The sequence below is a fragment of the Paralichthys olivaceus genome, chromosome 12 (genome assembly GCF_024713975.1).
Source record: "Paralichthys olivaceus isolate ysfri-2021 chromosome 12, ASM2471397v2, whole genome shotgun sequence".
NCBI lineage: Eukaryota > Metazoa > Chordata > Actinopteri > Pleuronectiformes > Paralichthyidae > Paralichthys > Paralichthys olivaceus.
In genome coordinates, this window is record NC_091104.1 from 14,052,406 (window position 1) to 14,077,750 (window position 25,345).

The 25,345-nt window shown below is 41.3% G+C and overlaps 4 protein-coding genes across 5 annotated transcripts; 2 read left to right on the forward strand and 2 right to left on the reverse strand.

Moving 5' to 3' along the window:
- Positions 1-12: 12 nt before the first annotated feature.
- LOC109628010 (cleavage and polyadenylation specificity factor subunit 3) lies at positions 13-5,466 on the forward strand. The gene is made up of 18 exons (XM_020084860.2): positions 13-198; positions 324-387; positions 873-970; positions 1,055-1,183; positions 1,265-1,442; positions 1,535-1,624; positions 1,725-1,875; positions 2,051-2,226; positions 2,319-2,477; positions 2,622-2,768; positions 2,869-3,021; positions 3,142-3,250; positions 3,540-3,638; positions 3,733-3,827; positions 4,201-4,288; positions 4,423-4,489; positions 4,622-4,718; positions 4,804-5,466. Exons 1-18 carry the CDS (start codon positions 128-130, stop codon positions 4,903-4,905), a joined length of 2,073 nt encoding a protein of 690 aa, XP_019940419.2. The 5' UTR covers positions 13-127; the 3' UTR covers positions 4,906-5,466.
- Positions 5,467-5,570: 104 nt separating this feature from the next.
- On the reverse strand, positions 5,571-7,907 carry LOC109628013 (dnaJ homolog subfamily C member 30, mitochondrial-like). The gene has a single exon (XM_020084865.2). The coding sequence runs from the start codon at positions 7,858-7,860 to the stop codon at positions 6,838-6,840; it is 1,023 nt and encodes a 340-aa protein (XP_019940424.2). The 5' UTR covers positions 7,861-7,907; the 3' UTR covers positions 5,571-6,837.
- Positions 7,908-8,342: 435 nt separating this feature from the next.
- iah1 (isoamyl acetate hydrolyzing esterase 1 (putative)) lies at positions 8,343-10,937 on the forward strand. Its single transcript, XM_069536527.1, has 6 exons — positions 8,343-8,557; positions 8,672-8,724; positions 8,797-8,957; positions 9,980-10,141; positions 10,240-10,361; positions 10,596-10,937. The coding sequence occupies exons 1-6, from the start codon at positions 8,495-8,497 to the stop codon at positions 10,770-10,772; spliced, it is 738 nt and encodes a 245-aa protein (XP_069392628.1). The 5' UTR covers positions 8,343-8,494; the 3' UTR covers positions 10,773-10,937.
- adam17a (ADAM metallopeptidase domain 17a) lies at positions 10,906-24,559 on the reverse strand. 2 transcript variants are annotated; one of them, XM_069536526.1, is made up of 20 exons: positions 24,341-24,559; positions 23,876-24,008; positions 23,277-23,410; positions 22,817-22,905; positions 22,294-22,480; positions 20,856-20,986; positions 20,534-20,620; positions 19,893-20,018; positions 19,219-19,363; positions 18,827-18,918; positions 17,566-17,718; positions 16,881-17,080; positions 16,623-16,726; positions 16,352-16,486; positions 15,670-15,800; positions 15,445-15,523; positions 15,256-15,344; positions 15,018-15,077; positions 13,703-13,739; positions 10,906-12,647 (listed from the first exon to the last, which is right to left on the reverse strand). In XM_069536526.1, the coding sequence occupies exons 1-20, from the start codon at positions 24,444-24,446 to the stop codon at positions 12,253-12,255; spliced, it is 2,613 nt and encodes an 870-aa protein (XP_069392627.1). In that variant the 5' UTR covers positions 24,447-24,559; the 3' UTR covers positions 10,906-12,252. The 2 variants fall into 2 exon arrangements, with proteins under 2 accessions (XP_069392627.1, XP_019940418.1); XM_020084859.2 differs by lacking the exon at positions 13,703-13,739 and having other exon boundaries at positions 24,341-24,558.
- Positions 24,560-25,345: the final 786 nt, after the last annotated feature.

Consider the following 25,345-nt stretch of genomic DNA (forward strand, 5'->3'; position numbering starts at 1 on the left):
CGGTGTTTTGGAGCACCTACCGGAAGTGTGTGTTTTCGCTCTCATTCATTCATCACACAAACAGCAGCTGTGACCGGATGTGTTGTTAAAATGATTCTTTTGAATTAACGCGTTAAATTCAGCGACCATGGCTTCGAAACGTAAAGTAGACGTGGTTGTTCCCGCGGAGGAGAGCGATCAGCTTATCATCCGTCCGCTGTGAGTTCATTTATATGTGTGTGTGTGTGTTTGTGAATAGATTATTAATGTTTGTTCTACATGCAACCACAAAAACAATCCATGCATGTGAATTGCATGTCATAAATGTGTTTTGTCATGTGCAGGGGTGCTGGTCAGGAAGTGGGAAGATCATGCATCATCCTGGAGTTCAAAGGGAGGAAAATAATGGTAAATAATAAAATATATATATTAGTTGATCAGTAAATCAATGATGTCATTGTTTTGTGTTTGCGTTACTGCCATTTTCTAGCTAAAAGATTAAAAACGAAATGATTTCATCCTCTCAAATTAGAGGATTTGAGGCTTTTATTTGTCGCATATAAAATTGAAAACTGAGTGTTAAAGGGTTTTGGTTTTATAGATTTACCAATTAATTAAAAATAATACTCAGTAGTCAGATTAGAAGATAGTATTAAGTTGATGTATATAAAGTTCAAGTTCAAGTGTACGAAATGTATTTGTTCTTATTATTTCAATAAAACAGACCTGTTTGTTGGAGCACATCTTGCAATTTTATTTTTATTTTAAATTTATTTTATGTCGTTACCTTGTGCAGGCTGCTGTTACTGTTTTAGTTTATTGTTGTTCTGTTGTGGCGTGTTTTACCGTGTGGATTGTCTTGGGCAAATCAAATGATATTTGCGTTTTCACAGCTGGACTGTGGCATCCACCCGGGCCTGGAGGGAATGGACGCCCTCCCCTACATAGACTTGATCGACCCAGCTGAGATCGACCTGCTGCTCATCAGCCAGTGAGTCTTGTGTTGGTTAAATGAAATTGCTCTACTCTAGCAGGGATGTGTCATTTGATGTTTATCTACATGTCGTCTGATTAGTTTCCACCTGGATCACTGTGGTGCTCTGCCCTGGTTCCTCCAGAAGACCAGTTTTAAAGGCAGGACGTTCATGACCCATGCCACCAAGGCCATCTATCGCTGGCTGCTGTCGGACTATGTCAAAGTCAGGTAGGAGAAGAAGTACTTATTCAAAAGTATTTCTCTACTCTGCTGGATTATGACTTAATTTATTTATCTTGTGCATTGCAGCAACATTTCTTTGGACGACATGTTGTACACTGAGTCAGACCTGGAGGAGAGCATGGAAAAGATTGAGACCATCAACTTCCACGAGGTCAAGGAAGTTGCTGGAATCAAGTTCTGGTGTTACCACGCTGGTCACGTGCTGGGAGCTGCCATGTTCATGATCGAAATAGCCGGAGTCAAGGTACAGATTACGGGACGTCCTGGTTCGTTTTATTTCCTGTGTCTGCATAGAAACCAGTTTCGTTAAGATTTCTGCGATTCTTCCCTCTAAAGCTGCTGTACACAGGAGACTTCTCCCGACAAGAAGACCGACATCTGATGGCAGCTGAAATCCCCAGTGTCAAACCTGACATCTTAATCATAGTATGCAATGAATGCCTTGTTTTAAAATGTCATTATTCACATTAAATACTCTCTTTAACGGAGCTTCATGTGATAAATGTTGTTTTTTTTCCTTCTGCAGGAGTCAACTTATGGCACCCACATCCATGAAAAGAGGGAGGAGCGTGAAGCTCGGTTCTGTAACACCGTGCATGACATCGTCAACAGAGAAGGTCGCTGTTTGATCCCCGTGTTCGCTTTGGGACGGGCCCAAGAACTGCTGCTCATCCTGGGTGAGAAGTCATGAACTTCTGCCTGCTCTGAATTTTATCTTTAAAGTACGGTCGAGTTATGGAACATGGTTTTATTTAATTAATTTTAAAGTTGCTTTTGTCTTTTGTATCGTTATTTCATTATTTGTCTGTCCCTCAGAAAGCCTGTGAAGTTGTGCTGTATTTTCCCCTCTAGACGAGTACTGGCAGAACCACCCGGAGCTCCATGACATTCCCATCTACTACGCTTCATCCCTGGCCAAGAAGTGCATGTCTGTGTATCAGACCTACGTCAACGCAATGAATGATAAGATCCGCAAGGCCATAAATATAAACAACCCTTTTGTCTTCAAGCACATCAGCAACCTCAAGGTAGAGACTGTGACTGTGCATCTCTGTCTTTAGGATCCGTTCTTGTTTGGTGCCTGGAAGCTGCTGCAGACCTGTAACTGTGTTCTTCACAGAGCATGGATCATTTCGATGACATCGGCCCCAGCGTGGTGATGGCGTCTCCTGGTATGATGCAGAGCGGGCTGTCCAGAGAGCTCTTTGAAAGCTGGTGCACTGATAAGAGAAACGGGGTCATCATCGCCGGATACTGTGTGGAGGGAACACTCGCTAAGGTCAGAGCTCAGTGACAGCGAAGTGTTATTTCATGTTTAAAAATGCAAAGATTCATCTAGTTTCCTGGATAAAAGTCCACTCGTGTACAGAAGTTTTATTCTATTGAAACAGCAGCTTATTGTGTTGTTGGGTGTTTGCTGCAGCACATCATGTCTGAGCCGGAGGAGATCACCACCATGTCGGGACAGAAGCTGCAGCTGAAGATGTCAGTGGACTACATCTCCTTCTCTGCTCACACCGACTACCAGCAGACCAGCGAGTTCATCCGGGCGCTCAAACCACCACACGTGGTGAGAAAATAACTTGAAAATGATCAGCTTTTCGTACCCATAGATATAAATTCTTAAATGCACCATGGCTGCACTTTGAGTTCCCTGTGTTTATTCTCAGATCCTGGTCCACGGGGAGCAGAACGAGATGGCCCGTCTGAAGGCTGCACTGATCAGAGAGTATGAGGATAACGACCAGGTTCACATCGAAGTTCACAACCCTCGCAACACAGAAGCTGTCACCCTCAACTTCAGAGGAGAGAAACTGGCCAAGGTCAACAAACTACTCTTCTCTATTAAGGCTTTTAATGGCTTGAAGACACTCTGTGCTTCTTCCGCTTCAAAATGTTGTGTCCACCACTGAAAATGACTCAGACTTTGCTCCGTCTCTCAGGTGATGGGCTCTCTGGCGGATAAGAAGTGCGCTCAGGGTCAGAGGGTGTCAGGCATACTGGTGAAGAAGAACTTCAACTACCACATCCTCAATCCCTCCGACCTTTCCAGTGAGTCACTTTCATTTCTCCTGAACTCTCGAACCTGAGGCCACAGCAGAAACCTGAACCCTGGTGGTCGTGTTAGTGATGAGGACGGCTTTCAGTAACTCAGGGATCAAAACATAACTGTGACAAATTCAATATGAAAATGCAAAGATCTTAAAATCGGATCAGATCAGATGCTGGTGTGAATTTCTTCCAGATGTGTCTATGTGCACCAGGGCACTTACAATAGTCTCCTCAGTTTATTTGTGCACGGTGCTGTTAGCTGTATTGATCTGATGGGTCTGTCTTGTAGCATACACAGAGCTGTCCATGAGCACGGTTAAACAGAGCCAGGCCATCCCCTTCACTGGACCTTACTCACTGCTCGTCTGCCATCTGAGGAACCTCACTGGTAAGACCCGGAAATTTCTCTTGTGTTCCATTTATGCAAAGTTGTCGGTGTGAATAAGTTTAGTCCAAGTTAACTTTATTTTTTTCTGTCTCAGGTGATGTGGAAGAGCTGGATGGAACTGAGAAGAACACTTTGAAGCTTTTTAAGAATGTCACTCTGACCCACGAGGTCGGCATGGTGGTGCTGGAGGTGGGTACAGCATTATAACAAAATAAGAAAAGTTACAACAAAAGTTCACCTAGCAATATAATTGGACCCCAAACAGCCTAATCAGGATTTACCTTCTCTAATTGGTTGATTTTAAGGCCGTGCCGGGTGCGTGTGTGTAAAGTGTAAAGAGACAATGTGAGCGAGAGGGGTTAATATGAATAATGGTGAGCATGCAAATACATTTATTGATCACAGAATAGATTTTCGTTTGCTCAAACTAAATCATTTTTGGCTTGCATGTATTAATCTTCAAACTATATTAACATTCTCCTGCTAAATATACTTTTCTTTGCTTAAACTTTCTTGCTCAGGAATGAGGCACAAATATGAAACCATATTTCTCTTATTTCAGTGGGTAGCGAACCCTCTGAATGACATGTACGCTGACGCCGTCACCACTGTGGTGCTGGAGGTGCAGTCCAACCCGAAGGCTCAGAAAGGTCTGTGTGTCCCACTATGAATGTCTGTCCACACTTTTAGTTTTTATTGTTTAATCACCAGCAGGAATTGTTTTTTGTTTTACCAACGCTTCAAAACTGTAATGCAGTGATTTGATAGTTTTTTTCATTAACAGTCATGGAGTCCCAGAGTGTTGTTATGGACATGGACGTCTTCCAAATCCGACTAGAAGTCATGCTGCAGTGAGTGCTACGCTATATCTGTGCTAACTAGTTTATAACATCGCCTACAATATAACAATTTTAAATAAATGGAATTCTCCAGACAAACATTTCTCCTGTGAACTTTGTGATTTGTCTCCTCTCTGTCTTCAGGGACATGTTTGGGGAGGAGTGTGTGGATTTCAGTGACGGTAAAAACATCTCGGTGACGGTCGACGGGAAGACAGTTCTTATTTGCTTGGAAACGAGGGTGAGAATCTTTCAGCTGAGACACAGATAATGTTTTGGTGCAGTATTGTTTTTATTTTCTCACTGAATTCCTCCTTCCTCCTCAGTCGGTGTGCTACGAGGACGAGTGCACAGAGGACGACACGCTGAGAGAGATGGTGGAGCTGGCGGTGCAGCGGCTCTACGACGCCCTCAACCCGGTCATCTGAGAGCGGAGACTGGACGAGTGAGCACACATTCAGAAACAAAGAGTATTTGTTAACAGGCAGCTTGTGTTTTTGTGTTTAACACGACATAACATTTCCTCCTGCGGATCACAGCAGCGTGTCTAACTTATTGATGAGTCTGACGTCCATGTTTCTGCACTGTCAGGATCCATAGCTCATTTGTCACTTAACAAAACAAATCAAGGCAGCTGTTTGATCTGTACACATCTGATCTAATGTCCGTCCCACCCCCACTTAACTTCAATCTGAAAAGACTGGATAGGCCTCTTGTAAATCGAGGGAACAATACGTAGCATTGACGATGTAAGAGAAGAAACTGAATAAGCTGCCGTTTGTCAAGAGACTTTATTTTCTGTTCTGTTTTCTCATGTTAGCACTTTTATTTATCGTGTATTTATGAATAATTTAGCTGTATTGACATGTTACCTGCACTGTAGCTTTTGTTTGACTTGTGAAACAAGTTGTTAACTTTTAACTGTGAACTTCTAAATGCACTAAATGTATGTTCAATGGAAAATGTTTGAACTAAAAGGTTTTAAAGAACCTGTGTTTGGAGTCCATTATTTTGTCACTTGTATTGAATCAGTGTTGGTGTTAATGACTGAGGATGTTGGGACATAAACAATAATGAAACACCCAAACAACTGTTTTCATTGAGCTCTGACAGGCTCTGATCATTAGTCATTTATTTTTTAAATATCTGGAGAAAACAAACCATTGATTTTTACAATAAATATTTTCCAAGGCACATTCTTTATCTTCACTATGTGAGCATAGACTTACAGCTCCTGAATTCTTTACATTGCTATAAAATAAATATTTTATAAATTGCAATAAACCCTGGTCAAAAATAAAGAAACTGTTGAGACAGATGACTTTATAAAAGCCGAAGGAGCTGAACTGAAGAAATAGTTTGTAAATCAACCACTGAATCTTCCTCTATCATCATATGATCACATGCTAACAACATGTGGCACGGTGGACAATCACTCCCATGTCACTGACAAATGTCTAGTAAAAGACAAAAACAAAACAGTAGAGAATTAGAATGACACTCAGCAGAGTGCATATCTCCACCAAGGCCCCACAGCCCCCTCGAATTTAATGCTGCATCAAATTACACACACTCAGAGATAGCACTTCCCTTATTATACCTATTCATCAATATTCATGAATGATTCCCCGTGGAAACTGTAGAAACATCTCACAATGTTTTATAAAGTGAAAAAAAAAATCCTGGATCTAACATCTGATTGGGATCCACAACAAAATGTAGTGGCTCCCTCTTTGACCCATGCCACATCGTTCACTATGTTTCGTTGAGTTGATTCTGTGTAATCTTGTCTACAAACCAACAAACCAACAGACATGGGAACATCTGACAGTGGAGGTAATGAAACATGTGGCGTTAAAGTGTTTTACAGACACGTGATGAACACTGACTCAACACAGTGACAAGAGCACTGCACTTCACTTGGAGGAGTCTTACTTATATGCACGCTGCAACTGAAGATTATTTTCATCACCAATTTATCATTTGGTCTAAAAATGTACCAAACATTTACTTTAATATCACTGGATACAGAGAGGCAGAACATGCTCTCATTTGTCTTGTGACTTGATAATTAATTGATCATCAATATAGGGGACTATAATTGTTACAGCTCAATGTTCAGTGTTCGGTTAGCAGCTTGCATGATGACAGTGTGTTCTACAGAAAATCACACTGTGTTATCTTGAAACGAAACATTATGGAGCTTATGGAGGTGTAGAGACAGGGTCACATTTAGCAGAGGCCACAGGGGCAGTGTTTTCCCCAGTGGTGTGAAGGATGGTGACAATTCAAAGACCCCACAGTGAATCTGTGTCCTTGTCCAGCAGCCCTGTCCGGGTCAACGTTCCTCCATCTCCCCCTCAGCCCCGTTTCAAGCTCAAAGTTAAACCCACACCCATCACCATCAGCAGCAAGACGCACATCTCCGTCATCTTGCTCGTCCTCTCGGTCATCGCCTCGTGTTTGCCCTTCAGAATGTCCTCTCTGCGGGCTCGGATGTCTCTCTCTCTCTGCAGCTGCTCGTTGTAGTGAGACTTGAAGAACTTGTCGAAGTCGTAAACGCCTCCTCGTTTGTCGGCGCCCGCCACAGACCGCCGGCTGTCGGCCTGCTGTGTGGCGGAGCCCCCGGTGCCGTCCTTGGAGGAAGAGGAGGATCTGGTCGTCGCGATGAGGTCCGTCTGGCTCAGCAGCCCCCGGTCATACTTCCTCCGCAGCGCCTTGTTCCCCAGCACCGTGTAGGCCTCGCTGATGTCGGAGAAGCGGACGGTGGCCACCTCGCTGCCGGCGTTTCTGTCCGGGTGGAAGATGAAGGACTGCTTGTAGTAGGCGGTTTTGATCTGGACCTGAGTGGCGCTGGGTAAAACCTCCAGGATTTCATAATAACCGGTTTTGGTTTTGAACAGTGGCTCAGATCGAGCCCCGTTGTCCCCGAACTCCCGGATAAACACAAACTGTCCCCAAGACCCCCTCTGACTGAGATCACCGGAGGAGCAGAAACTCCTCCTCAACCTCGCACGACTCCAGCACCGAGGGAGGGTTTCTCCTGTAAGCTGTCCCCAGTTCTTGTTATTAAGTGAGTCCTCGTTAAGTCCGTGACAACTGTGATATTCAGCGACATTTCCATTTCCACAAAAATCCTCCACAGCACCGAGCTCCGCGGTCACACTTGTGTAACTGTCCCGTGAGGCTCCACCGGGCACTCTGTCCTCCGCATTTTCACCTCCCTGCAGTCCGCCATCTGTACAACAACCCGACAGAGACCCGGAGGTCAGAGACGAGGTCTGAGTTAAACTTCCACGGTGTTTAAAGGAGCTCTCCCGGAGGTGCAGGTTGCATATTCTCCCCAGTGCTCCTCTCCCAAAACAGAGCCTGACCTCCGCCATGTTTACAGGCAGAGAAGAAGAAGAAGAAGACGGGTATCTGAGGAAAGCTCGGGTCCCTGCAGCGCCCCCAGCGGTGAGTACGAAGAAGTCAACCGCAAGTGACAGGAAACAATTGTAGTTAGTCAAACGTTTTTTATATTATTTTTATTCTATTATTTTTTATTATGGGACAGATTAAGGAAACCAGCACAAAATTATAAACTCAACACAACCAAGTAAAATAACAGAAAAGTGTGTTCATGGTATTAATTTAAATTATTAAAGTAAATCATTACTATAGACAATAGTTTTTGTTTATAATTTTTTTGAAAGATTTATTTCCATTTTTTTCCAAGATTTTTTTGGACCTCCATTTACTCCATAATTTTACTTTACAGCAAAACCCACTTATTGTAATGAACAACGTTGCTCAACTCATGAAACATCTTACTGTAATTACTCAATATCTGAGAGTGTACAGCTTGGTGTGAGCAAATGATGATGTAAGCACGAGAAATAAAAAAGATTTGATTGTCTGAAATACTTTCTTAAGATCCCAACTAAGCAGCAGTAGATGTTTAGACTTCTATTGTGAAGTGGACACACTGTCACACAAACCGGAAGTGATCGGACAGTGGCGCGTTGAACTTTCGTGATGTCGAAATTGAAAACAATCATTTGGCCCAAAGTGATTTTATTCGGAGACTCCATCACACAGGTTCGATTCCACATTCACTTCTCACAGTCGCATTGTATTTCCTGTTTGTTAGCATGAGCTGTTAGCCTGTTAGCTCCTGTTTGAAATGAATAAACCCGCAGTGGTTTCTCTCAGTTCTCCTTTCAGCCCAACGGGTGGGGAGCAGACATTGCTAACAAGTTAGCGAGGTGAGTTATTCTCTTATATTGTCATCTGCTGTGGGAAGTTTTCCGTCTGATGTCCGGATGTTTCCGCTGCAGGAAGTGTGATGTGGTGAACAGAGGACTGTCCGGGTACAACTCCAGATGGGCCAGGATCGTTGTCCCTCGTCTGATCAGCAGCTGCAGCTCAGACAACAACATCAACAACAACATCGCTGCTGTCACTGTTTTCTTTGGAGCCAACGACTGTTCACTGGAAGGTACAGACCATAGACTGTATGTAGAGAGGTACAGACTCACTCCAGCAGATCACTCCCTGTACTCCAGTGTGAAGGGGCAGGGCAGATTTTGCAGTATATCTCCATTGAACTGATTGACCTGTGAAATGTTGGATTTCTTTCTGTGCAAAATCAATATCTCATGTGTGCAATCTTACAAACGTGGTATATGTTCTGTCATATTGTATAATTTGTTATTTTTTATATTTTCCCTGTTTTTATATTGCATGTTTACTTATTTACTACTTTTGTTTTTTACTGATGTTTATAATTTTAACTAACCCCTTTGTGAAACTGAATTTCCACTCATCTGTGACCATAAACCATTTACTTAGTCACGGTAAAGTTCCCCACATTTGGTCACATGAGTGTTCATGTTGTTCTGCTCATCACTGAGAGAATGATACAGAGTGATAACACAGTTGTGTTGCCCAGTTTGTTAACACAACCATGGAGATGCAACCAGGAAACCCATCACTAGACTTACACAGTGTACAAGTCTGTTTAGTTTATTGGTGCACAGTCAGATGTCCAGTAATAATTCTGTCGTTTGATTTTATTAATCAAAGCAAATTGGAGGTTTTGTTTCACAACTGTCAAGCGTTTGTGAAATATTTCTGGAGCTCTCACCATTATCTGTAGTTTTTTTATTTCTTTTTTGCCTTCACACTTGGTAAAATGTAGGTTTTCATGTACCGGTATTTTATTTCTTTATTTTGTAATTTTTTCAGTATAGCAAAAAGTTTGAGTCGACCGTAGCTGCTTAGATTTAATTCCTTACTGTAATCTATCTCTTGCAAGTCCTTAAACTTTATGGAAACACAACACTAGTTGATGGAGTACCACTTTTGAAATGTTTCCACGTCACACACTGCATTTTAAAGCTTTAGTAAAGTAGAAGCTTCATTAGTTAATCAAAATGGACTGTTACTCTATTTACATCACACAAAAGTCCTGTCAATGTTTTCGATATTTCAGGTTTTCTGTCTGTTCCTGTCATGCAGATAAAAACCCGCAGCAGCACATCCCTCTGCAGGAGTATTCAGAGAACTTAAAGGAGATCACCCAGCTTCTGGCTTTAGCTGGAGTGTCAGCAGACAGAGTCATCTTCATCACCCCCCCACCCATTCACGAGCCAGCCTGGGAGAAGGAGTGTATTTTGAAAGGTAACACATGAACACAAAGTCTTCTTCTCTCTAGTTCATTTATTGTCAAAGTCTCCAGACCTACAAAGATCACAAGCGTCTCCCTGCGTCTCCTACAGGATGTCCTCTGAATCGCCACAACTCTGTAGCAGGGCAGTACGCTCAGGCGTGTGTTCAGGCCGCCGGTCAGTGCGGTACAGACGTCTTGGACCTCTGGACACTCATGCAGAAAGATGGACAGGTGAGCAGTGCAGCAGAAGCTGTTCCTGCAGCTTCTCCCCCCCATGTCATTCAAAATAAAAGAATAAGCCGTGTTTTTTAAGTTTTATACGAACTATATCTTTGGATTTATTTGAGCATAAGAAAACATTTGAAGATGATGTCATTTTTTTGACTAAACCAATAATCACCCGCTGATGATCAGATTATTCAAAAACATAACAAATGAGATCTTTGCTTGTGCTATGATCTGCAGGACTTCACAGTCTACCTGTCTGATGGACTCCATCTCTCAGAGAAAGGGAACCAGTTTGTGGCCCAGCACCTGTGGGGGCTCCTGGAAAGCCGAGTGGCCCACTTGCCCTTCATCCTGCCCTACTGGGGAGACGTGGACGCCAAGAGCCCCGACAGCAGCCTGCTCTGTGACCAGTGACGAAGCACATTAGTAAGATTTTTTTTTAAATCCTGTGGACTTGATATTTGGAAGAGAGCCTGAAACTGCACTGCATTCCTGCTGTGAACCACTGACACAGCTCTGATGTTCAACACAAGAACAAGTGTTAATATTCAAAATGCACAATAAAGATTTTTATTTTGAGATGTGATGCAAGCATGAAACTTAAAAGAGGAAGTTTCTGGTGACTATTTGTAGATAAAGAAACAAAGAATATAAACATCATCAGAATATAACACACAAACATTTTCTAGTTGTGTCACAGATCACAACCATCCAATTGAGCTTATGTTACCTACACAGTCGGCTCATTTTCAACCTAGATACACATTTTAATATCATAACATAAAACAGCAGGCAACAGTGACAGCTTTAAAAAAGAGGTGCTAGAACTCACATTGGCACGAGGATAGAAAACAAAGTGGAAACGTGATACCTGAAGATTATAATATAATATCAGATTATTTCTTTTAAAAATTAATTTCAGGATTGTCTACCGGGAATATTCTCGTCTGCTTTCACTAAAACGGTTGGAACGGCGAGGCACAAAATCTTTGAAGGCACCATGTTTTTTCATATCAGTCACACACAAACAAAAAACCCAATGATACTAACATTCTGTTTCAGTTTCAACAGCTGAACAAATACAGTAAGTGGTACGCTGAAGAATCTTCAGCTCGTTCCTTGCACAGGATTAGTAGGTTAGGTACAAAAGGGTCGAAACAAGAGGCCTGTGATTTTTCAAAGCATCAGTTCATGACACAACAGTAAGAACATGTACAAAACTGAATTCAACTCTGCTGATGTGAAAAAAACTTCAAGTGCAGTTAAAATAAGTCTTTTAAAACAGGTTTTCTTTGTGTTTGCTAGGTCGCACTGAAATGTTTACCACTATGGGTAAATAACCACGGCAACAACATCAATAATATTAACATATTTCACCCGTTACAAGTTAGTAAGAGTAAAACTTTGTGCACAAGCTTGTTGAGCGGGAAAGTCGAGATCGACACAGTAAACACGAGGCCTTTTTTCCTTATGGTCCACATCACAGCTAACTTTAAACAAAACACACAGACAAAAGCAGACAGAGCCTTGGGATCAATGTCCTTAGTTTTCATGTCCTTTGTTCTTAGGATTTAAATTTAATTATCAGAAACCAATGAGTCAATAGGTTAGAATGTAAAAGACAATGACCTTCGGGGGGGTTGTTTTCATTGGTATTTGACTGTGTTAGTAGGATTAGGCAAAAAGTACACAATAGATTTTATTGATCTTGGTGTATGGGCAGAATGAGAAGCCATTAACTTCGATGAGGGGGCAGACCCAGGGTTTTGTTCCACTTTCTTTAACATTGTGAGGTAGAACATTTCCCCACATTTTTAAGATTTTACCTCTAAAAAAGGTTAAAAAAAAAAAACTATAATGCTGATTGTTTACTCAGCACTCGGTCTCCTTAGTATCAATGCAGTTCTGCCTCTGGAGGCGCCGCCGCTCCCTGGCCGGCAGGCTCTGTTCTGTCAGATCCTCGTAGGAGGACTTCGTAGCCGACGAGCAGGCTCCTGCGGTTGTGAAATCTTCCGACAGGCCCTCCTCTCCCAGGTGAGAGTCGCTGCTGGTGTCCTCCTGGATGGTGGCCATCCGCAGCCCCCCTGCGCTGTCCGGGGTGGGGTCGTAACTCGGGCCGGGGACCAGGGTACTGCTGCTGGCAACGGGAGGGGCCCCGACCTGGCTTAGCTGATGAGGCCGCAGGGGCAGGGAGGAGGGCGCGGTCCGGCCGGTGGAGGAGTAGGGAGGCTGAGGAGTTTTGACGATGTGCAAGCCTGACACTGACTCGAGGTTCAGCATTTCTTGACTCTGAAGAGTGAAAAACAACATGTGAGTCAGAACCACATCAAAGCAGAACACTGAGTCTCTGACTGAGGTTTTTTTAACTACATTCTGAGGAAATTACATCACATATTTCTCATCATCCTTTAACTTTAACAATGTGACATACAGTCATTTTATTCTTATACCCTCATGTTATTCCAAATATACTAAAGAACATTTTAATAAACATCACTTAGCTCCACCCCATTAACTTTCTCAACACCAGTAAAAGTGGGAATGAGTGAAACAGTAAACCTTCCTCACAGTGGACATTCTGTGTCGTCAATCACAGACAGAAATGTAACTGTTACTAATAATGTCTGCAGTCCATTTAAAGGCACCAGGACCCTGATATGGAGCAACTGGACTCACTTACAGGTTGAGTTAAGTCAGGTAATCTGTCATTAATGTAATTAGAACCTGAGCTTTTTCTTTTATCACCATTTATTATTCAAAATGTCTGCTGTGAGAAAAATCTATAGTGGAATGTGTCCTCAGTCTCCACATGTCCTGAATGAAACCTAACAAACGAGTCGACACAGTGCAAACAGCAAATTACAAAAAGAAAAACGACTGAAAAACAATTAAAGAACAGAAACAATCCCCTAAAGGACATTACTCTCATCTTGTGGCTTAGAGCAGCAGCAGATGCAAACGTAAAATGCTGACACACTGCATACGTTTTCACAAAAAGACGAGAGGGTGCAACCTGATGGGTCCTCTCTCTGTTTGAATACTCCTCAAATGCACTCTTGCTTTCTTGAGGTAATTTCTGATCCGATGACGACTCTGCACTGATGACATCTGTGCAGAGCAACAGACTCGCAGCCATTAAGTCACAGTTTTAGTTTGACCGTCTCTAAGTCAAACCCTCTCAGATCAACGACCTGAGTGAGCTTGAAGGCTGGGAATGTGCAGCCAGATCAGTGATTACATCAAGGAGTGACTGACAGCAGGAGTATCCCAAACGTGGGCCACTGAACATGCATCCTCATGGATGGCAACGCATCGCAACACCAAGCCGTAGAACACGCACTCACCTATGGCGGGAGCTCTACTACAAACCTCCACCATCTGCTGCAGTTCCGATGAGAACAGAAAGGGCCAAGGCAAAGAGTGATGGACAGGTCATTTGCAACTTGAACCCAGCAGAGACAGTGCGGCCATTACAGACATATAACCTGACCACTGGTTTACACTGCTTCGTGTTAAAGCTAAAGGTTCTCTACGTTCAGCTCTGTGAGCTCATTCAGCACCAGATCTGTCCAAACTCCTGAACAATGATGTTTGAAAAGTTGCGTCTGCTCTGAGAGAAAGATTTTTGTAGTAGCACTTGATGTGTGTCAAACAGAAAAGAAGCATCATTAGATAAAAAATAAAATTAGCAAATTACAAACTAAAGAATTGCTGATGCCAAACATCAAAAAGCTCCTGAAAACCTTTTTCTTTCAAATCCTCAGCTGCACTCAATGATGTATTTTGCTTATTGATACCTCACTTGGATGTTTGACCGTGACTGTGCTGAACGATGCACAGTTTGACAGTGACTGTGTTTTCATTTATCTGCTATGGAGGATGACAGTGTTCATCTTAAATATCAGTGTGATGTGTTCATACAAACAGGATCCTCTGATATCACAACTGTTCAGAAGCAAATCATTGTTTGAAGTGAAACGTAAACTAGTTTGCCGTAGAATCATTATGTCCAGCAGTTAAACTTCGGAACAATAATTCATTTCATAGACTGCTAGTTTTTCAATGATGGAGATTATTATTCAAAACATATATTTTTTTATCTGTCTAAAGGGGAAAATCTATGACTAAATGAGCTACAATCAAAGTTAAGTTCCTGTCAAACCAGTGAAAAGAACATAGACAACAGATCCCAATTCTCTTTCTGATCTCACATCATAGTTACTAAACTGAGAAAATGTTCAAGACCATTATAATAAATAAATGCAGGTTATTAAGCCATTTAAAGTTTCTTGATTTTCTACATTTCATAACATGACATTTTTTTAAAGCATTCTTCACCCACAGCCAAACAGCAGGGATGATCTTGGTATTAAAAATAATTGTATAGTTATTATATAATCATTTTTTCTTCATTTTCATCTCAGCAGGGTTGTGTCTGAATGGACATGTTGTCACACCTGGTTTTTTTAAAAGTGATAAATCAACAGACAGAGAGAAGGAAAATATCTCATCCTGAAAAATGAACCTTCATGCTCACTTTCCTTGTTACAGATGTCAGTGCTTTCAAAAAGCATTGGGATTGTATTAGTTTTGTTAGAGTGGCAGCAAGGCTAATGCACAGGATTCAAAAAAGAATAGTAATAGAGGTGAGGAACTTACACTTGGATTGTAGTATAAAGTCTTTGTGTTCTCCTCATACTGCTGGTCAAGTCGTTTGTCCTGCAAAAAGAAACAGGACAGCACTGTCAACACAAAGTCAAATAATTAAAATCATCACTGCAGTCGGTGAAGAGGAGATCACACTTAAACCACAGAGATAAAAATCCAAAAAGGAGCAGTTATTGGCACAATGACGACACTGGGAGCAAGGGAACACTGATGTCCACCAGTTTCTTACCACACAGTGAACCAGGATACTGAGAGGAATCCAGAAGACCAAGGAAAACACCACAACTGAGCCCACGATGTTATCAGCCAGGAACTTTCCTGGTGGAGAGGTAACGTTGGTGATGATTGAAATGTTTCTTTGTATTTCACATTGCCATGCTTGTGAAAATTTAAAAGCATCTTGTTTTCACAAATTTACCAAACGTGTTTATGTCCAGCTTGTCGATAAAATCCCACAACCTCTCAATGACGTCCTGCACCTGCTTCATGCACTTTCCCTGTTTTAACAAGAGAAAAATCAGAACTCAAAGCATTAAGTCATTGTCACACTAATACACTTTGGTAACTTCAGAGCAGGACTGTGTTAAGATGGTGGACTAATCTATTTGTAGATCTGACAGAAATAAAAGGTTTGATGACTCACGCCCTCATCACAAAAGCCCACAGTGCACGGTTTTCCTTTACGAAGGTAAAGCAAGCTGCCATTGGCCTGGACGAAGGGAGAGCACAGGCCATCTGATCCCCTGCAGCACACTTTACAGGAGTTTTCCGTTTCTAGAAACAAGAGAGAAGATTATTTCTATAACTATGTAAAAATGTTTTGTCCTTCAGTTTGGCTTTCAGAAAAGAAATAACAATATTTAATCAAAGGCAACTCATTCAGAGATTACCGGGCTAAACAGATTAAGGTGATTGCTGAGCATTTGTATGGTCCCTTTTTGACACAATACTGCTATCTACCAAAAAATCTAAACTAAACTTCCCATGTGGTAAACAACCAGTGTTTATACTGCAGAAATGTACCTGCATTTTTAGGACTCAAGCCTCAGTATGCAGGAGAAATGCTTGTGGGTTGATGTTTGATAATTTATCCTCCAAAACCTCAAAGATTAAATTCTAATCTAAACTAAAAACAAAGTGTTCTCCCCAAAGTTAGGATTGTACGTGATTATAATTTTTCCTCAAATAGTATCTCAGAACCTCCATTTAGAAGCTCTTAAATCACCAGAGTCACATCTCTGAAACAGATCATCTAAGTCAGCTTTTATCAGTTTGGGGCTCTTGCAGGGTTTCCCCTGCTCTTGAGACGAAACAACATCTTTTACCATTGCAAGCACAGGACTGAAGCTTCTGCATGGCCTCACAGAACGGGTTACACTCTCCATTGTGACAGCGGCCGTTGTCAACACACACAGTGTCATTAGCTGCATTTTCAGGAGGTGGACACTGGCTGCTGTTGCCTAAGATGTCAAAGAATGGAAGAGATATAGTTTTTCATTGTATTTTCTTGAAATAAAAAAGGGTGGTCAACACCGCAGCAAACAGCCCTTCAGTGAATGCTGCAGCTCTCGTGATAAAGCAGCAGGTGGCGCTCACCTGTGCAGGACGATATGCCTTTACAGGTGGCATTAATGGATTCCTGACATCTCACTCCTGCTTGTTGAAACATGCACTCATTACAGCAGGGACTGTTTCTGTCACTGTGGAGAGAAGGACATGTGAATCTCACTAGCAACAAACATATTCTGATTCATTATGTCAAGTTCAATGAATGAACCCGATGTTTGTGTGTATTTATAATCGATGGCTTTGGTTTTCTACATTTTCTTGTGGAGGATCTTTTGGGCAACATACCTGCACTGCGCACCACGTTTGAACTTGCAGCCGGAGGAGCAGCAGGGGTCATCATTGAGGTGGAGTAGCCCGGGGTCACACTCCTCCCCCTCCTCCACTCTGGAGTTCCCGCATACCTTACTGTTCCTCTCCGTGAAGCACGCTGGAGCCTTGAAACGTAATGTCTTTCCAATGGAGATCTTGCTGCAGTTGGAGAAACGCTTTAGGCGGAAAAAAGGAGAAGAAGAGTGAGGTTAGATATTAGCTGGCGGTGGATGCCGAGGAGATGGAGAGAAAGTGCTGCCATGAAACTAAACTAAAATGTTAACAGACATATGTAGCTCTAAAAAAAATACAATGTACAGAATGTTGGTGAAACAATGGGATTTTTACCTGTGAGGAATGTTTTATTTTTGACAAAGCCAAGCATGAATTTACAGCCACATCAACAGTTTCATTGCCTTTGTATGAAGTCGTATTCATTCATATTGATGTGATTTAAGATTTAGGTTAAAACCCTGGTAGAAATGTTGAAGAGGATCATGTGCAGAACAAGCCACAACAGATCATCAACAGCATTTTCAGAGTCCTATGCCTATTAGTACATTTACTGTCTGTCACATTTCGCAAGTGTGTCTGTGACTCACTTTTACATAACGATCACACTGCGTGTTCAGGTTAAATGCAGTTTTTGACTTGTCAGTACCTTGTTGTTGACATGGTCTCCGCTCACAGCGATGGGGTACATGACGAACTTCCCCCCGCGGTCGTCACTGGGAGCACAGTAAGGGATGTTGTCAGGGTCGTGCTCTGCTCCAAAGTTATGACCCAGCTCATGAGTGGTCACCAAATCTGCTTCCTGATGAGATACAAACACACCAGATTTATCAAAGGCTTATTTATTCTCAATGTTGGATTATACATTAAATAATCTATATTAAATTTTTCCATATTTGTGCACATCTTCTAAGAGCTAACAAAACAAAGCAGTACTAGGGCCATTTCAACAATGGTGAAACTTTCGTAGGAGAGACTTTGCCAGGGTAAAGGATCCATAAAGGTATTAACAGATATATCGTTTGAAACGGACACATCTCTTCTTGTACATAAAGACAACATAAATTATCCATAAAGCTTGGGGTGATAATACAGGACAAGCAAGCAAAAGTAGGGTGCACTTTGAAAGAATTCAACCAATACATTTCACCCCCTCCCATCAGCCCTCTTGTCAAAGCTACCCCTCAAAAACACAGGAACATGCTCGGTCAACCCCTACAAGCGGACTTCTCTGTGACTCTCTCGCTAACTGCTGGCTATCTTCTCAGCTTCAGCAGTGTATCCCCTCCATGGCTGAAGACTCCAGTCACGTGCAGTGAGAGCACGGGCAGGGTGAGCACAGGAAGTGACAGACAGGTACGCCATTAATTCAGTCTGAATAAAATGATTGGTGGTGGTTATTACAGTCCTGCGAGGGCCACAGGCACCAGCTTTTGTCTATTTTTTCGTAACTTTTTTTTTTTCAATGGCAAATTGGGATGTGAAGAAGGTTTTAACAAACCAGATAAAAGTTTCAGAAACAACTTACCAACCCAATCTTACAGAACAAACAATAAAATAAAATTCAAGGACCGACGATACTTTTTGCTATTCAACAGAAAGATGCTGGTGTGTGAGTATTGCAGAGTTTGCATGTATCCGTCCTCTTACAGCTTACAGAATTAATCTTAACTTAATGTTTTGAAACTTTGCAGAACCAATTTTGTGAAGCATTCAACACACTGTCACTGTGTCAAAATGCAACAGGGGTAGAATCATCGCTCATAACACCCACACAAAAAGGAGTGTCTGCTCTACTTCCAATCCCAATTTGGCAGGTGGACAAGTTGCATAACATCCTGACTGAGACCGAGTGCACCCACTAATTATATTTGTCACAGACTGCGGTTGAGAATGAAGTGAAAACAGACCTTTGTGAGGATGGTTTTGCCGTAGTTCTTGGTGCTGGTCAAGCCTGTGTTAAGGTAACTGGGCTTCTTGATGGAGTGAGACGGGTAGTAAGCTACAAAATGACGATCAGAGAAAGAGTTTGTTTAGTTTTTCAAAAGGTTTACACTAGCAGCTCTCCCTTTTAAATGTGACGGCTTCAACTTTATCCTGTGAAAATATTCCAAGTCCCCAGATCAATATTCCTAAATCTACACTACTACCCTCGCTTCCCATGAATTAAAATGATTTAATATTATATCTATATATATTATAGAAACAAATAGTCTCTATACATAACACACACAATATTTCACTGACATTGTTATTTAGACATTATATGACATTACATACAGAATTGTCATTGTGCTCTTACGTTTGGGGCAGAGGCCTCCAAGGGCCTGAGCTTTAGAGGGGGCCACGTAGGCCAGCCCCAATGTGCCCTCATCAAAATCCTGGTAGGTGAACAAGTGGGCCAGACACACCTGAGAGGCGTTGCCAGCGATGTCTGAGCTAAATTGCTGAGGGAACAAGAGGAAATATTATCTACCAACTGTAGAATCTGTCAAAATTAGGTTTATTTAAACAAAAAACAAAACCCATAAAGAAAAGGACATTAATAAAACTAAATTACATCTATCTCATAGAAACCAGATGCATTGAGTCTATCTCCATGAGGATAAATACAGTGTAATGGCAAAATATTTTTCATTAAAGCTGTACAGACATGATCTGTGGGTAAAAGCAGGAGAATTGGCTCCAGACGTTACCCAGAGTTTGCCTTTCACACACGCACAACGCAGCAGGAGATTCTCTCCACAGACGCGTTCACAACAACAACAACAACAACAACAAATCCTCTACATTATTAAGGTGAGGGGTGGTGCAGCAGTGTGGAGGATTTTAAACATTTGCGTGAACTCTTCATACTTTGAACCAATTTAAGTTTCCACACTGCATTTCCCAAACCTCCTCTCCCTTCATGCCTATATCTAGACATTCTGTCTGTCTATGTGTTGACCTTTCTGTCTCTTTGATTCCTTCTCCTACCTCAAGCAGTCGCTTCACGTCCCACACCTCTTTTCCTGTCACAGAGCTGTTCTCCATGTTATAGTGGACCCAGCCGATGCCAGCACTGCCAGGGGGAGGCTTTGTAGGCTCCTTGTTGATAATCATCTGAGAACAGTAACCAAGGATGTTAATTACACAATTTTATGATTTTATTTTATTACATTTTTAAGATCAAGATTTCAAAATGCATAATAAATATTATATTATACAGCTATAATACGTATGACACACATATATACATATATATATATATATAAGACAGTTCCTCTCAACTTTAGTGTGAAGAGAATTGGAATATAACTCTAAGTTGCTAAATGAATGCCTATCTTTTCAGTGAGGAAACCCACAACTCATCATATGAAAACAGTGTCTCCATTCATTCCCACAGCCTGTGGAACAAATTCAATTACCCCACAAGCCACACACAAAAGCTTTCAGTTCCTCAGAAAAATGCAGCTCTCAAACTCTGCAGGACTGTTATTCTCAGCCTCACTCTCAGGAGTGACTTGATGTAATACAAAGCAGTTGTGCTGCTGGGAGCAGTAAAATGTTTGATGTTTAAATGCTATAAATTGGTGTACGAGTGGAACATCATACAACACACAGACAGCTATACACACCTGATGAATCTGAACCCCGTAGCCTGTGAATTCATCATCCCATGTTGTGTTCCTATAAATGTCATCAACTCGATCAATCAGCTCAATCTGAAGTGAAAAGAAAAATAAATTACTTAGCAGGAATGATTAACACTAGAATTGGTTTTCCACTGTTATAGTATATTAAACATACTTATAATAGATTACAGGTTTGGTCTGTTTTGGGATGTAAAACTAAACAGTGGAGATAATTAATTTAACACCCGAAGAATACATGTTAAAGCTTTACATGTTTCTCTTCCATAATGAATTATGTTTTGCGCATATGATCATAAAGTCAGACCAGGTAGTTGAGAGTGACGCTCTCTTGTCCACGGCCCATGTGTTTAAAGAAGCGGTAATCTGCGACCAGCAGCAGGGTGCAAGTGTTCTTCTTGTGGTCGTGTGTCTGTCTTTTCTCTCTGTGGTGGTTCTCTACAAGAAGCAGCAGGAGCAGATTTAGAGATTAATTAATTAGAAGACATTGAGAAAAAAAGATCATAGGCTGAAAAACAAGCAAAAAGAGGAAATGATCGTGTGTTTAAAAAATATCCTAACAGGTTAATCTTACAAATAAATAAGGACTGCAAAAAGTAAAAGAATGAGGCCACGCTCCAGTGTCCCGTCGTTAATTGCCCTAGTTTTCACATTTAGCAACATGTCTTCTTTTGTTTCCCTGTGAACTGATAAAGCTCTGCCTCCCTTCTTAAAGCCAGAATAAAGCTGAAGTTTAACATGAGACAAAAGACCTGAGCACATAATGAGAAGTGTCAACGAGGTCTGATGTATATTTAAAGAATTAGATGAGAAGATCACTGTAAACTGAAGCAGAATTCAGAAACACACCGTACAGTGATGTTTGAGTTAAACAGTTGGAGCAGCAGTTTTCAGGATAATCTCTTTACCTCCATAAAAACAATTATGTGTTAAATCTGTTTCTACATATTTTAACACTAACACACTTTCTACTCCGTCACCCAGACACTATCGGAGCCGAGCAGCCACCTCTCACAGTAATAAATGAGGCTGACTGACCGCACGCTGCAGCCTGGAATAACTCAAGCCAAGCGTTATTGTTAGAAAACATAAAATGCCCATCAAACTTTCCTGGAGTCCATGGTCATTTTTAAATTCAACTCAAGAATTATGTGTAATTGACGAATATCAAGACAACAAGAAACCTGAGCATAACATAATTCTGTACACATGACTCTACACTGCTCAAGAGTGTGGGTGTGCATCGCTCTGGCTTCCACAAAAAGAAGTGGGAGACCAGTGACAACTCAGAGTCATCTCATTGGGCCACGAAGCCTCCATGAATTTTAATGCCTCCTCCAGAAGAACCTTTACCTCGACTCATCTCCCCAACGAGTGCTTTCAACCAGAAGCCAGTGAGAGGTGTTATAGAAATCTCCTCTGGGCACATTATCAGTGCTATATGCTTTATATCTCTAACACAGCCCAAGAGAATCAAAAGGCATTTACATAATACCCACTTGTCAGTAGTGTGTATGTGCATAAAAGAGGCTGTGTTTTACAGATAAAAAAAGGCTGTTATAAAAGTGATTGTTACAGAATCTAACACCCACCTACTTTGTCTCACTACTACACTCTCCTCCTCCCTCCTTCTCTCCACCTTAATCATTTGTCATCCTCCTACTCTTCATCTACTCTTTGCTTTCCACCAGCAGGCTGCACCAGATTTTTAACCGTTATCTTCACGTTACCACTACACAGCTCACCCTTTTTCTGTTCCACCTCCTGCCCATCCCAGTCCCTCCCAGGAGTCTGGGGCTGCAGGTCCATGTCCTCTGCGTGGACGTAACCACACACCTTTGGGGAAACGATGCGACTGAGATTCTTGATGTCTTCAGAGCGATAAACCAACAACCTGCCATCAGTTGGGGAATCTATAAACCTCCATAGGGGCTGTATGGAAAAAAACACAAAGAGCAAACCATATGGGTCAGAGACGGTATCAAGGTTGAGAGTATGACCAATATGACAAAGTACAACAGATGAGTTGGAGGAATATGGCACTTGTCAGCTGTGTGAAATGTACAAATGATGTGCCTGATTTACAGACTACATCATCGTAACACTGGATTTACCGTATGTTCCTTGAACATGTGCTCTTTGCATGGTTTTTCTTAGCTTTGGTAAAGCCTATAAGTTCATCACAGTCTTCAACACTGCTGCCTCTCAACTTTCAAACCGCATGGTCAGTCCCTCCACAGAAACAATGGTTTTACAATGACTCCTTACCTCTACATTGTACTCCGCTTCATCGGTTAGAATGTGAGCAGAAAACTCATCTCCATCTATGTGTGCCTGCACACGTGAATTCTCCTCTCCTTCAGACAAAAAGCAGGTAAGGTTCCTTTTATTGAAAGACTAACAACAGCCCATATCCTGTACTCTCTTAAGATGAAGTGCACACTATCATGTCAGCCAGTATCATCTGAAAAAAGCAGTACCTAATCAACCAAAACATTGTAGCTGATATTCAAAATAAAGTCAATAAGTTGATTGTAGATTATGAAATATCATTTTTTCTTTTTAATTTTACTTGTTGTGTACATGCAAGTTGAGACTCTTGGGAAACATGGGATCAAGGAAAGTGTCATATCATAATTTCCCTACGGGGATTAATAAAGTACGTCTGATTCTGATACTGATATTAAGTTTCATTCATTCATTCATTCATTCTTATAGTGTAACTTACCGACAAGATGTCCTGTGAAGTAGTTCTGAAGCTGAATATCATAGTTCTCCTCCATCCCATGTTTATCTACAAACACAGCTTTGAAGTTATCTGTGAAAAGGTCCGTGTTGGTGGTCAAGTAAAGCTTGAAACGTCTGAAGTCAGAAAAAAGATGCAAACATGACATCAGCATTAACCCAAACACTGTGGTTTTGGGCCAATATTTAGAGACACATTACAATGTGCATTTATGTTGCACATACACACAAGAGACATGTGTTTATTGTCTTAATTCAGGCTCTCTCTATATATATGGTTGTATTTGTGTTACGATCATGAATACATTTAAGAACTTTATGGTTAAAGCCTCAATAACATTGCTCTGTTGTAAATGTTTGATAACAACATGTCAGGAATCATTGACGTTTTTTTAACGTGCAAATATGAATAACGGACCCAAAAATTTGTCAGGCGTTACTTTTCAAACATACATACACATAAATACATGTTTATTTGTGTATCATCACACAAATAAACTACATTATGAATCTGCCAAGCAACATTACTGCACGGATCACAACTACTGAGGTTGAGCACCCGACATGTGGCTGCTGTTGTACCTGTGCAGGGCTGTGAAGCTCACCAGCCTCTCCAGGTGGGACTGGGTGTGGACGTCCCTCTTCCTGACTGAGTGCAGCTGGAGGCCCGACAATGGCAGCACCTCAAAGTCTGACAGGAAGGAGTTCAGAACATCTGGAAAACACACAAGAAGAAGAAGAAGAAGAAGAAGAAGAAGAAGAAGAGTCAGTAGCTAACACAACAGTGTCCCTGCACAGACTAACCACTGGATCTGTCAAACCCACCTCCTCACTTGATGTGATGTGGTTATATTCTAGCAGCGAGCCTGAACTGACGACTCGACACTTTATTACAGATTAAACAAACAGCGACATTGACTACAAGAAGAGATGAAGTGCAACGCACACACATTGAATTTGTAATAGTCGTTGTTTACGGTTAGCATTCCTAGGAGAGCTAGCATTTACATTAAAGCTACCGTTAGCTTAGCTTGCTAAGTTACTCACCGAACTCCGGTTTTTTGTCGAGGTGGTCCTCGGTGGTAATTCTTGACTTGACAGCTCCGTTGACCCAGCAAGGAGCCAGCAGGATCATTATAAACAGGTTCATCATCTTCAGGCCTCTCAGAGAGCTAATCTTATGCTGCCATTGTCCCGAGATTTCTGTTTGTCTGCACCGCTAACGTTAGCTGAGCCACCCGGAAGTGCACAGGCTGGAAAACATCCGCTTTTCACATCAACACGATCATTTCTCACGAGGCCCTTGATGATCTTATTATCTGTGATAAAAGAAGTTTACATTCAAAACCTTAACTGTGAGTAAAAGTAGCAAGTGTTATTTAAGTAACAGTGAGCAATATATCATTGAATGGCCCCTATCATATTATTATTTCACTGGATTATCTTTGTTTCCAAAAGTGAAACCAATTTTTAGAATATTATCCAGCTTTTTAATGTAAAGTCCCTGAGGCTGTAGGTGAGACTGAGGCTGCACAAGTATAAATAAATGAAAAATATACAGTTTGCAATGAAAAGGCTATATCTGTATTTTTACTTATTTATTTCTACATGTATACATTTATTCATTTATGCTTCTCTACATACACATATTTAATTATGTATACACCCATAAAATGTTTTAACTGAGTGACCTGTGCCACCCACACATCCCACATATTCTATCATCTCCCTACAGTAGCCAGAGAGACCTGTGAGGTTTCATGTATAATCCCTAAGGCTGTTATATATGGAGGACTAAATATAACAAATAAATGCATAATTAAATAGAAAAACAAATGAAAAAGATGAATACATTTTTTTATTTAACTAATTAATTTCTCTGTTCACATGTCAACCCAAGATAGAAGTAGAAGATCCTATGATCACCCTGCATACCCAATTAATAGAAATACCTATAGAAATAAGTAAATACATGTGGAAATGAGTGGGTAAATGCTAATTGCAGGGTTATAGCCTTTTTCATCACTTATCTATTCTTTATACTCAAGTATC